At 37.9% G+C, this 18,292-nt stretch overlaps 1 protein-coding gene across 1 annotated transcript in view; it reads right to left on the reverse strand.

Moving 5' to 3' along the window:
- Positions 1-701: 701 nt before the first annotated feature.
- The window catches only part of POLN (DNA polymerase nu), a 110,983-nt gene continuing 93,392 nt past the window's right edge, over positions 702-18,292 (reverse strand). Inside the window, exons 22-24 of the mRNA XM_068403540.1 lie at positions 13,564-13,631; positions 4,839-4,900; positions 702-770 (exon numbers count right to left, since the gene is read on the reverse strand). Coding sequence (XP_068259641.1) covers positions 702-770; positions 4,839-4,900; positions 13,564-13,631 — 199 coding nt within the window. The remainder of the gene's footprint in view (positions 771-4,838; positions 4,901-13,563; positions 13,632-18,292) is intronic.

Here is an 18,292-nt window from a genome sequence, read left to right on the forward strand (position 1 = left end):
GCAAAACTATAATTCTTCCTCTAAAGTATGCAGAGGCTACACTGTACAAACTGACTTTGAAATTAATTGAAATGACAACAATCTCGTTATTTTTAATGCATTTAGGCATCCACTTTTGTTTACCTGTTTTGCTCCAAAATTCTAAATATAAATTAAAGTGGAGACTCTTCATTTCCAAAGAACTTTTTTTCTAAGTCTGTGGAATATGACATTAAATATGAGATGCAAACCAAGCAGCTGCCTTCTGCTCACAAATTATAAAATAAGCTGAACACAACAGTTAAACACTTGCTGATACAGTTCAAATAGTGTCTTTCTAATGCCAGAAGTATTTTTACACAAGCACTTCATAAAATATTTAACATTAAAGTCTAAACATCCATCTAACTCCAATATATTTTTCATGTTCCCAAAGGGTTAATATTGTCTTGCTTCATTTCTTACATGTAGTAATTTAGCTCCGAACAAAAGCAGCTCCCTGCTGGTTACCTTGGCTAAAGGAAACACAATGAACTGGTAAAAACCAGTTTTATCTCACTGCTGTTGCCTAGGGCTACAGACAAAATGAAGTAAAAAAATTCACATGCAGAGTATTAGGTGCTTATGAAAGATCCAGCAGCGCTGTTGCCTAGTGATTCAGCGAAGAATCAGCACAGGCCAATGAGGTGTACGGGTACTGAATAACATCCCCGATGACTGCTTTACATCTCCTGCAATTCTGTCATACACCCCCATGATTTCCCAGTGGTAAGAATCACTTTCAAGGGAACCTGTCAGGAAAAAAAAAAAAAAAAGAAAATTTAAACAAACAAACACATCACATATAGCAAGATTACTATTTTTGCTTTTCCCTTTGGATGTTGACACTGCTCTAGATTACATGCCTATCCAATATGAAATGTTATTCATAACTATCAATACTTAATTATCACTATAATTTTGATTAAAATACCTTAACAATTAAGACTAACCTTCAGTTTTGAAATTGCAAATACACGTTACTGAATTGCAAGGAAGATGCTAAAACAAAATTAATCACAGAATCACAGAATGTCAGGGATTGGAAGGGACCTCGAAAGATCATCTAGTCCAATCCCCCTGCCGGGGCAGGATTGCCTAGACCATATCACACAGGAACGCGTCCAGGCGGGTTTTGAATGTCTCCAGAGAAGGAGACTCCACAACCTCTCTGGGCAGCCTGTTCCAGTGTTCGGTCACCCTCACCGTAAAGAAGTTTTTCCTCATATTTATGTGGAACCTCCTGTGTTCCAGCTTGCACCCATTGCCCCTTGTCCTGTCAAGGGATGTCACTGAGAAGAGCCTGGCTCCATCCTCATGACACTTGCCCTTTACATATTTATAAACATTAATGAGGTCACCCCTCAGTCTCCTCTAAGCTAAAGAGACCCAGCTCCCTCAGCCTCTCCTCATAAAGGAGATGTTCCACCCCCGTAATCATCTTCGTGGCTCTGCGCTGGACTCTCTCTAGCAGTTCCCTGTCCTTCTTGAACTGAGGGGCCCAGAACTGGACACAATATTCCAGATGCGGCCTCACCAGGGCAGAGTAGAGGGGGAGGAGAAGCTCTCTTGACCTACTAACCACACCCCTTCTAATACAGCCCAGGATGCCATTGGCCTTCTTGGCCACAAGGGCACACTGCTGGCTCATGGTCATCCTGCTGTCCACTAGGACCCCCAGGTCCCTTTCCCCTACGCTGGTCTCCAACAGGTCTGTCCCCAACTTGTACTCATACATGGGGTTGTTCTTGCCCACATGCAGGACTCTACACTTGCCCTTGTTATATTTCATTAAATTTCTCCCCGCCCAACTCTCCAGCCTGTCCAGGTCTCTCTGAATGGCTGCGCAGCCTTCCGGCGTGTCAGCCACTCCTCCCAGTTTTGTGTCATCAGTAAGCTTGCTGACAGTGCACTCTATTCCCTCATCCAAGTCATTAATGAATATATTGAATAGAACTGGTCCCAGTACTGACCCTTGAGGGACTCCACTAGACACAGGCCTCCAACTGGACTCTGTCCCATTGACCACCACTCTCTGGCTTCTTTCCTTCAGCCAGTTCACAATCCACCTCACTACCCGATCATCCAGACCACACTTCCTCAGTTTAGCTGCGAGGATGCTGTGGGAGACCGTGTCAAACGCTTTACTGAAATCAAGATAGACCATAAGTCTATCTTGACCATAAGTGTAATCTTATTACACTTTTCAAAAGAGCTACAAAATCAGAGTGTTTACAATCAGCAACTCTGGCAGTACTGCATAAAGATACTAGGGTTTTTTTTACCATCCACTTTTCCAGTTCTGAGGTATTTTTGTTGTTGCTTTGGTTTTATTTCAGTTTGTTTTGCAGTTATTGGTGCTGTTACACAGTAGATTTTCTGACATGAAAGCTGCCTCATTAGCAAGGGCTGTATTTTGGAAAAAAGCTACTTCAAAGATAAAGCATCCTTTTCCTCAAAGAAAAAGACATCTCTCCCCATTAAGACTATATGTGTGCTCTACTTTAGTGACATTTTTCCTCCATATTAAATAATAATATTCATATTAACAGAGCACATAATACATATTTAGTTGAAGCAAGCGTGCTGAAGGCAAGCAGGAACATTTCACAAAAATCTTTTCATCTTCAACATCTCTAATCCTAAAAGACATATTCTGACTGTATGGAAGGGTAAACAACATGAACAAAAATACAGATCTTTTTTTAAAAGATCACTCTGAATTTCTTCTCTCAGCTCAAGCTGTTGGTCCTTTTTTTCTATTTGGCCTCTGCCATCAATCCATTCGTGATGCTTCAGAGGAAAATAAAGTATCTTCATGATGCATGTAGTCCAATGTGCAGTAGGAGTAAAAGTATGTCATGACTCCTACAGTAATTTACTCAGGAAAAGGAGACCAAAACAAGGGCAATAAAACATACATCTCCAAATACTTTTACTGCCTATTAAAAGTTCTAATCTTTGAAAACCCCAGACAACTACCTATTGTCCAAGAACGTGTTTCTTTTCACCTATTAAATTGTAGTTGTCGTTTAACAGAGAATTGCTATTCTCATAGGAACAACATTGAATCTATTTACTAATGCGTCAAGATGAATTTGTCAGTGTGTGATAGTAGACACCCTTAGACAGAGGTGAAAGAAAGTGTGTTCTAACATAGTGTGTCCCATTTTGTCCATAGGACATTAAAACCTTCTGCCAGTTACTGTTTAGTCTGAAATATGTAACACTAAAATGATATTCTGCCCATGTAACTATGAGCACTCTCATTAACCATGTAAACATTTGTCTGTCTTAGAAACCTATTAAATTGTTCATATTTTATTTCACGGCAATGACTTCCTCAGGTAAAGTATGAACGATGTTGTCTCTGACAAAGTCACCAAAAAGAGTCTCCTAAAACTATCAAGGAAGGACTACAGTGTTGCTAATCACTTTATATACCATCAATAAAACCATATTTGATTATTTCAATGAACCTTACGAGTGCCAGGTGTCTAATACTGTCATTAAAAATATTTAGAGGTAGTACACCTTGAAAAACAGTCTTGCTTCTTTTTTCCAGGAATTTGTAACAAAAGAAGCTAAGCAAGCACAGGTGTACAATGTAAGCAACCTATAGAAATGCAGTTTATAAAGCTTCGGAGTGTCAGTGCAAGAAATGTATAATCTCAGTATGGCCAAAAGATCTCACTTGACCGAAGCTCGTAAACAGGATTGCAAGTTCTTACAGGGGTTAAGTGAACAGCAAGGGGGGGTTCCAGTGTGGGAAGGAGAATGAGCAATTTAGATCTCGGCTATCCCTCATTCTCTCCTCTCAGCTTTTGTGGGAAAGATGGGCTCCATAAGGACCCGGAAACAAGGAACCACAACACCTCCAGAGAAAGCCTCACAAAGTGGCTGAGATGCTGAACCTGGAGGAAGAAATACAAGCTAGAACTGATCTAGTAGTTTTTGTTTTTCAATTGTTTCCATTAGTGCAAGTCTGTATGTTGTACCCATTTCTGAAATAAGCAGAATAAACTTTTTTCTGTCCCCAAATCTTATTCAGTAATACTGCTGAATGAGTGATCCAAGTATTCCATTTCTCAGGAAACCAGAAACCCTTGGACTGTTGCTCACTTAATCAGTGTAGGGATTCCCAGGAACTATAGTCCTTTATTAAGCAACAAAAGCTAGCAGTAGGCTAGGGTGAAGGGTACCAGTCTCGTGGAGAGAAAAATATAATTATTTTATAAAATAATTACAATTAGGTCCAATACATAGACAGATACAATAGCTGTGTAGCTATCTCTCTACTCAGTTTTCACAGGTGGTTGTTCTGGTAGATGATGTCCTGTACTTTAAACAATGACCAATGATTTTGTCTGCTTTATTTGTTAGGCATCCACTTGGAAATGTTAAAAAGACCAATTTTCTAAGTGAAAATTACTGAAGAAAGATCTTTTGCAATAATTTTTCAGCAGCAAGGAATGCCTGGCACATTTAGAAATCCTATTAAAGGCACATATTTCTCACTCTACCACACCCAACAGAAATTTCATGGCAATGAACAAAATAGATTTTGAAATTACCATACTGCATTGCTAAGACAAACAGTAGACGACAATCACACTTTCCAAAGTGGAAGTTGGGTTTCTTTCGGTTGTTTTCCTTTAGAATGTTTATAGTAATTTTAAAAAGCAATTATCTGCAAATATGAAAATGAAACTATTGAAGTGAAAGGCAAAATAGTTGTCTCTAGATTCTTAATATGATGATGATAATGTACAAAGCTAAGTGTGCCTGAGACAGTGATAGAAATTCAGAATTGTGCCTACCTTTAGTGGCACTTCCAAGGCTGAGGTTTGCTGCAGGGACTCCATTGTTCTTTTTACCAGTGCTGTAAGGTAAATTTGAAAACCTACAGCTTTATTTTCCATGTTAGAATTGTTATATACAAAAAAAACCCCAAAACATGCCTTATATTCTGTTATATAATACCTGCATTTCTACATACAAAAAAATTTAACAATTTACAATTTTTTCAGATTTTTTTTGAAGTAAAATTTTATCTCCCGTGGAAGGTTCAATTCCTTATTTTAAATTGAATTTTAGGGTGAAATTTGGAGAATTATTTAACTTATATATCCCATAAACACAGAAGTACAGCACTAATATATTTTATATAGATGTACAGCATGTCTGAGTGCTGTATTTCTCAGCTTTCAAGTTCGGTACTCTATATGTTTTGTGACATTTTATATATTTTAATTTTCTTGTGCAGCTATAAAACTCAATCTGAAAAAAAAAGCTAGGAAAAAAATACTAGAAGTGTGAACTGACTAAAATATCTTATTCTTCAAAGTAAAAAGAGCAGGGCCAAATAAAAAAAAAAATCCTGTGGGATAGTGGAGCTATCAAGAATCTGAACAATTAAACTTCACTCTGATTTATGTAACGTAACAACTCATCATGTCATAACACTATGCTCACTATTACTGTGAAAATGACCAAAGATTTGTCATCCTTGGTCATGCTAATTAGTGTTTTGCTTGACAAAGATTGCTGCTGCAACACAATATGGTTCTAATAACAATCAAAGAGAGATTAAATGGAGAAACGGCTTCTAAAAAAGAAGTAACTTTTGGCTAGTAAAAGTGAAATAGGAACACCAGGCAGCCCCAGAACAAAAGTTATTGATTGAGCAACCTCCATTGCTCTGATAGGATGGCTGACAACATAACATATGTCGTCATGTGCGTTACAGAATTGAGAAATATCAGGGTATGCAATACGTGGTGATAACTGCTAGACCCAAAACCACATGGTTACTTAGAAGCTTTCTTTGAAGTTATCCCTTGATGCACATCATGGTTCTTTCACAGCTGAGATTAGACGTAAAAGAGCGACAAGAACTCTAAGAAACTGTGTATGGTTGTTGCTCTGGCTGCTGCCAAAACTTTTTCTAATGATGCCAGCAATGAAGAGTAGTATGTAATGTTTTGTGTCACATCTGTGACACTAAGGCTGGCTTGATAATAATGATGAGGATAACTAACTTCTGCCTGAGCACAAGTGGAGTAATAAACAATTATCCATTTAAAATCTAGTCCAAGTCAACATGACTGTTAGTAGAGAAGTGTCAGACTGCCTCCGTCTTGAGAAGCCCACTCTGAATTTGAACAAGCTGCCAGCTCTGGGAGGTCAGCAACGCAGCAGAGGTCGGGGCTCTCCGACCAGGCGGCATGCCTTCAGAAGGCTGAGTGGATCGCCAGTCAGGCCCTGGGTAAACATCTTTTCCATCGGTAAGCTCCCTACCAGGCTACGACTGCACACAGCTTTTGTGAGAGCATAGCATCTGGATTCTGCACTTCTCATCAAGAATCACTCAGCTCTGTATGTTCTACCAAAGCACTTATGAACAATCTAAGGGCACACTCAGCTCTGTGCACCTTAACATTTTTTGAGCTGTTAGACAAATAAACAGCAATAGAGCATCAGGGCAATGGGAGGAATAGGTCTTTTTGACAAGAAGAGCTCCAATGGATAATGAAAGAGGGAGAATTAGTCAGCAGCATCGATTAATGGGTTGAAAGATGTGAGCAGTACGATAAAGTGCTGTCTGCATATGCACTGAATTTGACCAGTTTTCCCCCTGGTTCTCTAGACCTCCAAATTTGACTAGTTCTCTCCCATATAACTGCTGTGCCCTAAAGGGGATTCATGATGGCAGCAGTGATTGCAACACCTTCCTCTGTTGGTTCACACGGTTTTTGCTTTACAGCATCTGGCATGATCAGAATTCTGTTGCACCCATAACTGCTCTTAATTTTAAAAAGCACAAAATAAAGTGGCCACATCAGTGAACAAACCTAATGGTTCCTCATTCACTTTGACAACCCATTAAAAACCTCTCTATGGGTTTGCTCCATTTTCTTCATTGTGTTTTTCCGTGTCAGTTCGTCTCCCTGTTCTCTTTCTCATGTCACACTGACTTCCATCTCTTCCCAGGGTTTAGTGGGTGGCACAGTAAAACCATTCACTTCAAGCAATCTGAAGATGATTTGCCTGCATTTCAGCCTTTTGAAATCATATTTTTGAAAGTATCCAAAAGATTTGCCTACATCTACTTTACAACAGATTTTGAATGAAATAATAAACATGCAATGATAACAGAAATACAAGAAGCAGCTGTGGGATTACCGTTCCTGTTCAGTAGTCTGCTAAGACAGTACACAGTGAAGAAGGAAGCATTTAAACTAAATTACAATCTTTTCAGAAAAATAAATAGGTAAACTGGCTGAATACGTTTAGGCTGGAAATTTAAAGTTCTAGATTTTTGAGAGATTAAATTCTGGAACAGTCTCCCAGTGGGAGTAATTTTTTATATGGAGATGATAATTTATAAGAGAGACCATATGGCATGGTGGTATGTAATCGCAGGAGAGGTCCCCTTTAGTCCTATGTATATAATATCTGATTCTCCTGCTACTCTCTCAAATCTCCTTGAAAACTCTCCTCTTTCTCAAGGCTCAAAATAAACAATCCAGGCACACACAACTGTATCTTCTTCATCTCATACATTATAGAGTGTGGTCACTAACAAAAGTGACCACAATGTTTAAACAGATCTGTCTCTACCACTCTTAATTTTTTGTTTCTTCTCTAAGATTTAGATCAGAGGCTTTTGAGGTAATCATTATTTCTGTTCAGTCAAGAATCTAGTATATCTAGGGCACATAAATTATTAATTTTAAAATGATCCTTTGCAGCCAGCCATATACTGCAACAGCATCTGTAAAATGCTGTTCTCCCAACCTTTGCAACTTATCTCTCAAATCCCACAGTCAGCAATTATGGGATTTGTTGATTATGCTCATCCTGGAATCTTCTGTAAGTGCTAAGTATGTCATGTTAAAATAGTACACATAAAAAAAAAATGGTGACAGCAAAGTCAATAGATCATAGAGGAACTGAAATTTTAACATATATTTTAACATATATTAGATTTTCTTGATACTGACCACAATAAATACGCTTATTGAAAGTGTTTGTGAATAGGAGCAAAGAGAAGACACACATGCCTGCTGTGGAACAAAAGCTTATTTGTCCCTATCAAACTGAAGACATTTTTCAAGCTCATTCACCTATGAAATTATGACTCCAGAAACACATCAAAGCTGGCCAGACATATGATCTATGGAATAGGGATTTTTGCAAATTGAAAGGTATCTGGAGGCATCTTTAGTTTATGCATCAGTGTTTTTCAAGTTAGGAAAAGGCAGCTCAGAGGACAGAAAATGTCACCACCTTGTGACGACCAGTTCACTCTTTTGTTCTTCTGTTACTTGAGTCCCCTTTTGAACATGTGCACTTTTTTATGCAGCTGCCTCAGTACCCATTAAGTGGAAAACTGTAGCAGAATAAAATGAAATCTCACGTAATTTGTACATGAGTCAAAAATCTGTATTGGCAGATTTTAAAAAGATCTAAGATATTGTTCTTTAGGTAGTAATAATCATAATTGATCTTAATATCAAAATAAATAGGATTAGTTTATTCTGATTTTTTTTCTTAGACTGGTCCTTTTGGTGTTCTTACATTTAAAGTAAGTGTTTCAGCTGAAATATTTTATACCTGGTAAAATATTGAAAAATTGTTTAAAACTGCATGTTTTACAAGTACCAAATATAGGAATGGATGCAGATATTAACTTCATTAATTCTATCAATAATGTGTGATTATAAATGAGTTCTAAAAAAACTGCCTTTAAAAATTGCCCTAATGCACTGTGATATTGAACGGTCCAACATGAAGTACTGAAATACACATATTTCTACAAAAATATGTTATTTCAAGTAGCAAGTGTCTTTCATTTAATTATGTTTCTCACGAATGGATGCAATTAAGCAAGCATACTGACAAGGAACAACCCACAGTAATCACCAGTGGCAAAGTTCACCTTTCCAATCCACCAGGTATATATGGAATATACATCAGAAGTCAGATCTTACAGTTGTAACTATGGGTACCTGTACTGTAAAAAAGAAATTATTCTGCATTTCTTCACCCCAAAATGTACTCCCCCTTTTAGCAGTAACGTATTCAGAATAATCCCAGGGCAAAGAGGCATTTCAAACAGAGCATGGAGAGGTAGTCTCAGAAACAGTCTCCACAAAAGGAAAAACTGGGTTCTGCAATTCCTGAATACTCTTCCAGAGTCCCTAGACAGACTCACAGTTTGATTTGGGGGCAGTCTGTCTACCTGATTACACAGACTTCAGAACTCAGAGATGCTGAGCCTTCTCAGATGCAAGAGCCCAGTTTTTGGTATTCCCAAAATATCATCTGCCTTTCTGCTTCCTGGGTTGCTGGAGAGCTCAGGACGCGAGCAAGTCAGACAGGCAAGCTGGCTAGAAACCAGGCACATTATTGATGGTAAAACTGACAGTCTTCTGCCAAAATCAAACCAATTTCTGCCAAATGTTTTGATTTGATCTTTCCAGATACCCTCTAATACAAAATGAGGATTTTTAAAAAGCTCTTTTGCTGTCTTGTTCTTGCCCTAAACAGAGAATTGAGGCAAATAATGTGCCATATCTTTGTTGAAAATTTCACAATTCAGAATAGTATGTGCTTTATTGTATTTCAAAGTATAACAGAGCCTGGACACTCAAAGCCTTGTTATAAATAAATGATGTTTTGCCTTGTCCATTCAGAGAGGGCAGTACGCATACTATAAAACTGTAGGTGATGAATTCCTTTTGAAGAAGGTATTCTTCCAAAATACAGGTAACACCTAAGTTAAGTTACATGCGGTATTTTGTGCAAAAGTAGATATTAGGAAAAAAGAACACCTTATTGCTTGCCCCTCATTTATCAAATTCGAAAGATTAAAAATATCTGTTTGGTATAGATTATTATAGATATAAATTGGATTTCTGCATACTGAAAAGTACTGAAAATTCTTATTGTGGCCTATGAAATCCTAAGCAGGAGTAGAGAAAGCACCAGCATTATAATTGCCTTGTGGCAATTCTCAGCCTCCATTCAGGAGAGTCTTAGAAGCAAATAGACATTTTAATGCTGTAAAACAATACAAAAGAGACACTTCCATAAGGGAAATGCTGCTGGGAAGGCTTATGTTCTGTGCTAAAATCTAACTGAAATAATACTATTTACCTTTATGTTCTTCTTTTATAAATCTTAAAAGTATTTTAAGATTTCATATCCATTCTGCAAAAAACAAAACTGAGACACATATATTTGCTGTTGCTTTCCTGAAAAAGTAGATCAGAAGCATGACTGGAATCAGAATGCAAACACGCTGAATAGTAGGCCAGTGCTTCTTGGATCACACTAAATGTAGGAGACTAACACAGCACTGAACTGTGGTCTATTAAAGCCATTAAACACTACTCTTTAGCTTGAAGTCCACGTCCTTCCCTTTACTGAGCTTTGTGTCTGTACAACTGAGATTTCTCTCCGGATCATTAAGCTGCAGGCTAGAATCTGCAAGTCAGCAGATTCTGTAATTTAAAGTTTCTGAATGGACAAAAGCTCATTAGATATGTAAAGACAAAGCTGACAGCTAAAGAATATTGGCAAATAAAAGTAAGAAGAGTAAGGACTTAAAAAAAAAGGGAGAAAGAACTTTGGGTAAAGGGATGAAAACCATATTTGGACTTTCAAAGCACTAAAGTGAACTGGGAGCACACATCCTACTGACATTCCTTCATTGGTTTAAACCTCACATACCTAATTTGTTACCTCAGTTAGCACCTCCTGAAATAACTGGAAAAGATTAAGAGAAAAGAGTCTTCCTATTTAGTTTCATCTGAAAGGAATCTAGGTCAACCGCCCTCAGACTGCTCCGTGATGTGAACCAAAACTTCACACCACGGACCGGGGACAATAGGAAGATCTGCTTCATCATCGTACTCCTGACTGGAAGTTACATGCTGATGCTGACACACCCTTTCTCTGTCTATTCAGTTCAAGCAAAATCCTCATTAATGACATTGAAGGAAGAGCCAGCTTCAGTCACTTTTAAGACAACTTGGATTACTTCTTTTACCAGTAGCAGAACTATTCGCAAAACACAGAATCACAGAATGGTTGAGGTTGGAAGGGGCCTCTGGAAGCCATCTGGTCCAACCCCCCTGCTCAAACAGGGCCATCTAGAACCAGTTGCCCAGGACCGTGTTAGACGGGTTTTGAATATCTCCAAGGATGGAGGCTCCACAAGCTCTCTGGGCAACCCGTGCCAGCGCTCAGTCACCCTCACAGTAAAAAAGTATCCTGATGTTCAGAGGGAACCTCTTGTTTCAGTGTGTGCCCATTGCCTCTTGTCCTGTCACTGGGCACCACTGGAAAGAGCCTGGCTCCATCCTCTATGTCCCCTCCCTTCAGGTATGTAGATACATTAATAAGATCCCCCTGAGCCTTCTCTTCTCCAGGCTGAACAGTCCCAGCTCTCTCAGCCTTTCCTCACAGGAGAAATGCTCCAGCCCCTTCATCATCTTTGTGACCCCTTGTTGGACTCTATCCAGTATGTCCACGTCTCTCTTGTACTGGGAAGCCCAGAACTGGATGCAATACTCCAAGTGTGGCCTCACCAGTGATGAATAAAGGGGAAGAAAATAAATGAATGAAGAAATGAAGAAGGAAATTAATGTCTTAGGTTGGTCTTCAGTGTTAAGTAAAAGACACTTTATCACTCTTCTGTTCTGAGGTAAGTGAGTATACCTGAAAGTTACCATAATGCAGAATTTTCTTTTTTTCTTTGCCTCTTAGGGTAAAGTAGAGACACACCTAAAAATCAATCTTCAATCAGTAGAATGAAACAAACTTCCATCTTGAACACACCAGCTTGGCGGCCTATGTTAAGTGCAATGACAATTTCCAAGGTATCTCACACCTCTAAGACTGCCCACGTCCATTTCCTAAATGTCATCTTAGCAACTTCAGTTACATGGTGAGAGCTTCGAAGCAGAACAAGGAATTTACAGGTATATTTGTTCTGCGCATTGCACCTAGATGAGGAGAAATGTGAACTAGTTACACTGTGGGGTGTAGAGCAGAAACATCTTGAGTATTTGAACTGGACTCTTGTGTTTTCAGAAAAAAAGCCTCTAGTCATCATGTTTACATAGTGGGATAATTTATTACTATTATTCATATGATGGCTAGGGTTTTTTTCCATTATACTGGAAAAGTATTTACTACAAATTCATATCAGTAATAGAGATCAGAATTTGACCCAATGAGGGCAGGATCTGTGATTTTATATATATATATAAGCAACCATGAATAATTTTTATCTTTTGGGTATAATATTAGCTTTATACTTAATGCAAATTGATGTAAAATAAGACAATAAAAATCCTTCTATGCTGTCTTACAGATCTCATTTAATATACTATACTTTCTAACTCTGAAACTATGGCACTTTTAGACATCGGCCTTTTTTGAGTAAATACTGCAATCTCTGATAAATTGTATGGTATTTTTTAAATTTAAACCAGATTTGAACTCCTGTATTTAAAGGTCAAATGTTAATATATTAACCTAACTCATTACAATGCCCCTAATATACTGAACTTAAATATTTCTCAGGTTCTTTGTTTTGATTAGATGGAGGTTTAATGTTCTCATTATGAACTAATACTCTCAAGAGGGATCAGTGGTGAAATGAGACTAATACGGCAAATTGTACTGTTTAAATGAACGCAACACAGGAAGGTGAAATTAATTTTTTCTTAGATGCTTAGGTTATAATGGAAGATATTTCTTGTATTGGTTCATTTAAAATATTTGTGATATTATGCTAATTGTTTCAGCCAAAGGTATTATTGAGCTTCAAACTAGACCAAAGCTTGTGAATAAGCATTTGGTGCCTACAGGAATAAATCCACTACTTACTGGAGACCCAACAGCCTCCTGTGTGACTCCGATAGCTAGCTAAATTTGTACCAGATGCCGAGACAAACTCTGGCTTAAGAAATAATGTCTGGAAGTATGCCAGATGAGAGGATAAAAACGTAGGCAGGAATGTTTACTCACCCTTAACCTCGAAAGTTCCATCATAAAGTTTTCTTAATATAAAAAAAGCAGTAAAATAACTTAGAAATTACAGTACATTATATTCTTACATTAAGAATTTCATACTTCTTTATGTAACAGGCTCGAATCATAAGTATTTAGGAAGTGACTTTCCAAGCCATTCTTTTTAAGTAGGTTAATTTTCTTCTAAACCTCTCTGAAACCTTGGAGAAAGTATTATTATTTAGCTTTACAGGATTCACACATTGGATGAGGGAATCTTGATAAGAAAATTAAATACAAATAAGCACGTTGATGAACTCCAGATGAAGAGTGTATCACATTTTATCTACATAAGAGCCAGTAGTGGAAAACATTCAGGAAAATCTGCTTAGTATACATTTTCTTAATCATAAGAATCGATGTGCTTCTTTTTGTTACATTAATTCTTTATCCTCTGAGAAATCACAGGTTATAGGAATAAAAAGGGGGTGGGAAAGAAAGAGAGATTGTATTTACCTGAAAATTCGTGGATTTGAGAATCTTCTACTTCAAACAACAACTCGTCATGAATCTGGGCAATTAACCTGAAAAGTTTCAGAGACTTTAGATAACATATGCAAGGAATTTCTAACAGTGCTTTCCATTCATATCATCAACTAATTGTCATGTGCACAATGGATATGCTAAAGTGAAAATAAGCATCCTAAGAAAATGAAAAATTCATTAATGGAGTTAAAAGGATTGCCACTCCACATATTCTGAAAACATAAAGGCCATGGTCATAAACCCAAACTGTGCTTGCTAGCTTATCAATGTCATTCAGGGATTTGATGATGTGACAAGGTATTACTTAAACCCAATGTAATTTGCAGAAAATTGCAAGAAATTATAGAGACACACTATGTTTTGTTAACATAGCTTGTTTTTCTCAAGTTGAGCTGGAATAAATGTAGTTGCAAATGGGTGGTTTTACTAATGCAAGCTAGGTCAATAGTAAGAGTGCTTGGCTTACTGGTATACCAATATTAACTCCTGGTATAGGGCTGGCCAGTGACTTGAGTCTTTTCCAGGAAATAATCTTTTCACTTAAGTGCAAAGTAGGTGTCCTCATGCAGACAAACAAGTGGGTTGAAGAATGAAAATGTAGGCACAGATACACAAGCTGATCTGTTGCCTCTGCTATCAGGACAGTTGCCTTCATAGGAACAGTGTACAGCCGAAAGCAGTAACATCTTGAAACCCATGCAACTATATGTACCTGAGCTCTTCAGTTAGAGCTGGTTTGCAATGAATTTATACTGCTGATTTGTTTTTATCTTTGTCTCTATTAGTTCTATATCAATAAGTCTTTTGCATATGGACTGTGACTTAATTGTTCAGTGCTTACAGGAAGAGTACCCTAAACTGTTGGTTTGGGTGCAAAAGTACTTTCACCATCGAAATAATAAATCTATTTGATTGAATCAAGTCCACGGCAAAATAGATATAATCTAGCACATATAATCTTTGAGTGTAGTTCTCAGAAAGGGAAAATACTGTATATTTGATTAGACTGTATTCCTACTAGGTTTATTTTATTACTTCTGTAATTATTGTAGCTGGGAGTCTAAGTCATGAAACTGTACCACCTATTTCCAAATTGCTTTGCAATTTGTATATAACATTTAAATTAATGCCCATTGTAGACTTCTAACCTAGCAGTTATTCAAGTAAATAATTCTTTACAAATGGCTGAAACATCAACATGGTTACTACTTATACCTTTTCACAGCTTTCAGGAAAATATCCTAAGATAGTTTCACACTGCCTTAAATTACAATGTGACATTGACTAACAGTGTGGTGAGCTCTAATAATAGATCTTAAATTATTAGTCACTTACAACACAGTCAGAAGCAGAGTGAAACAGATTAACATATTTCTAATAGGAAATTGGGACACAAGATACAAAAAGAAATAGATGAAAAGACCAGGATCATCTGTAGCAAGAGAATACAGTTACATGAAAAGTTATCATTTCCAATGCAAGTAAATTAATTTAAAAAAAATATTCCTCATAATCATTGAAATGACATGTAAAAAGATAAAAATTAAAAAGAACTGTGAACATTAAAACCTCTGAATATACTGTGAATCAGTGGAATAAGTGAAAATAACTGCATTGATCAAACCAGTGCAATAAAAATGTGATAGACTGGTGGTTATTTGTACCAGAGGAGTGTCTCATGCCTTCAGTCAGGATTAGAGCATCATATATTCTGAATATTTGGTAAGGAAAAGTACTTTCTTAGAAGAACTTACAATATAAATTAGAAATTTTATCATAAATTTATCAGGATTTAAGAATGAAGGAAAAAGAACTGGATTTTCAAAACCACTCAGCATTGGATCAACTGTTCACCTCCTCTTCACTCTAAAGGTAAAAATGAGTTCAGGAGGAGCAGGGTTGAACCAGAGATCAGTGCAACCTTACATGAGTCAGAAAACCTGTGGAAGCAATGTGAACTGAATTCAAAATTTCTGTCTGGACAGTACAATAGACTTGACACAACTCTGCATGCTCCAGTTCATTTGGCATAAGGTTCAACAAGAACAAGTACCGGGTTTTACACTTCGGCCACAACAACCCCATGCAGCGCTACAGGCTGGGGGAAGAGTGGTTAGAAAGTGGCCCGGCAGAAAGAGACCTGGGGGTGCTGATCGACAGCCCGCTAAACATGAGCCAGCAGTGTGCCCAGGTGGCCAAGAAGGCCAATGGCATCCTGGCCTCCATTGGGAATAGTGTAGCCAGCTGGTCTAAGGAAGTGATCGTCCCTCTGTACTCGGCACTGGTGAGGCCGCACCTTGAATACTGTGTCCAGTTCTGGGCCCCGCACTTCAAGAAAGATGTTGAGGTGTTGGAGCGAGTCCAGAGGAGGGCGACCAAGCTGGTGAAGGGTCTGGAGGGTCTGACCTATGAGGAACAGCTGAGGGAGCTGGGGTTGTTTAGCCTGGAGAAGAGGAGGCTCAGAGGTGACCTTATTGCAGTCTACAACTACCTGAAGGGAGGTTGTAGTGAAGTGGGAGTCGGCCTCTTCTCCCAGGCAACTAGTGATAGGACAAGAGGACACAGCCTCAAGCTTCGCCAGGGGAGGTTCAGGTTAGACATTAGGAAGCATTTCTTCTCAGAAAGGGTCATTAGACATTGGAATGGGCTGCCCAGGGAGGTGGTGGAGTCACCATCTCTGGATGTGTTTAAGAAAAGCCTGGACATGGCACTTAGTGCCATGGTCTAGTTGACAGGGTGGTGTCAGGGCAATGGTTGGACTCGATGATCCCAGAGGTCTCTTCCAACCTGATTGATTGCTTGATTTACTGAAAGCAGTACAGCTGTTACAGCTTGGTTCTCCATCCGAGCTAAAGGACTCTTGTTTCTCAACGCTTATCATCCCAAATAGCACACCTTATCAGCTCAGTTATACTGCCAGTTAACTGAGTAACTGCACAGAATTGCACAATTGCATCTACCCCATCTTAAACACCTAGTGATTCATTTGAAGTTCAGGACAATACTCTGTCTGCTAAAATACAGAACTAGAAGTTAGCATTGCTTGTTCTCTTTCTAGCTCTGTTACTCTCCTGCTAAGCAATGCACTTTCAGTTAGAAAATGGGGATAATATTTATCTCAGAAACCTGAGATCTAAGAAATACGTATTTCTAATACACCTCTGTTTTCAAATGAAAGATATTTAATAAGTTTTAATTAATGCTAAACATTATTCCTAGCTTGATGCTGAGAAGTGGAATAGTATACACTATTTCCTTCTTAATTTTCATCAAAAAAGTCAGATTTTTTTAATGATTTCTTATGTTTCTTTCTTATCCATCTCACATCTGCTTCATAGGTTCTACTCTTGCAGGTTTATAGTACCAGGCCACCTGTGTTTTTTCAGGGTTGTTAGGGTAATAACATCCACATGCAATATGCTGTTCCACAGAAGGAAGCACTCAATTTGACATCAATACAGATGAAAGAAAAAGCAAAGCAATTTATACATTCAAAATTCATAGCTTTCACCATTCCAGTGCATGCACACACCTACCCGTGGCACATCTTGAGTGAAAGAAGTTTGGGAAAAACTCTATACTTTTGCTTAATAGCTTAATTGAATCATCTTCACTTTGAAGGAATATTGAAATAGCAAGCTCCTCTCATTATCTCTTGATAAATTAGAGACTGCCAACCAGGCAGAGACTAGTATTTCTGTTGTTCTACAGATTATAAGAATGCCTTTAATTTACAGGCTAATATTTTATTAACTGTTTTCTTGATTGCCTGCAGATTAGGCATCATTTTTGATGAGTACACACATGATTTCTTTTATTGAGAAACATGACCTGTGTCCGCATATGACTGTGGTGTGGAATGGAGATACTGCTACAGCCTGCACCTTCAAATGCAGGAGTATTGCTGTGATTGCCAATCTGAACATGGCTTTTGACATCAGTGTAGTGTGCCCAGCACACAATATCCTTCTTAAACTATTATGCTGCACTATAGAATTTTAAAAGGAAAATCTTTTTTATTCTCTTCAACACTACATTCATCATTCTTCCCGTTTCGTATGAAACAAAACAGAGACTAAACTTCTCAGGCCTTCAATGGATCCACCCAGTTCTCATTACTATATCATAATCATATTATTGACTTTATATATGCCAAACCACATTAAACTATCAACCATCAAGAGATTTTTTTCATAATGTTCTATTTATAAGGCCATATAGTATATGCCTCCTTAGAGTATATTTTTTTCCTAGTACCAGGCTAATTTGTCTAATTTAAGACCAAATGAGGATTTTGTTTGTTACTGTAAAGCAATATATTTCAGGTCTGGACCTCTCTGTTCTAAAGTACAGAACTGCAAGTTTTTCCATGACAACTTCAAATGCATTGCCTAGAGATAAGTACACTATTGATTTGACTTCAACAAAACAGGTATTACCTTATTGGCGAGCAATTATATTTCTTTACCATTAAAGGAAACAACATTTTGTCTAAACTGCAAACAAGAGTGCTGTGCCATGACATGCTGCAGACTCTACTGCAGGAATATCCCGTAGAAGAGGCCAGTGTAGGACAGGGAAATAAAAGACAAGATCATCATAGTAGTCTTTCTCAGAAGCTGTTTTTTAACAGCACTGTATAGTGCTTCAGGCCATTACAATGGGCCAAAAGATGCTCAAACTAATCAAATTCATGCTC

This window comes from Nyctibius grandis, chromosome 6, assembly GCF_013368605.1.
Source record: "Nyctibius grandis isolate bNycGra1 chromosome 6, bNycGra1.pri, whole genome shotgun sequence".
NCBI lineage: Eukaryota > Metazoa > Chordata > Aves > Nyctibiiformes > Nyctibiidae > Nyctibius > Nyctibius grandis.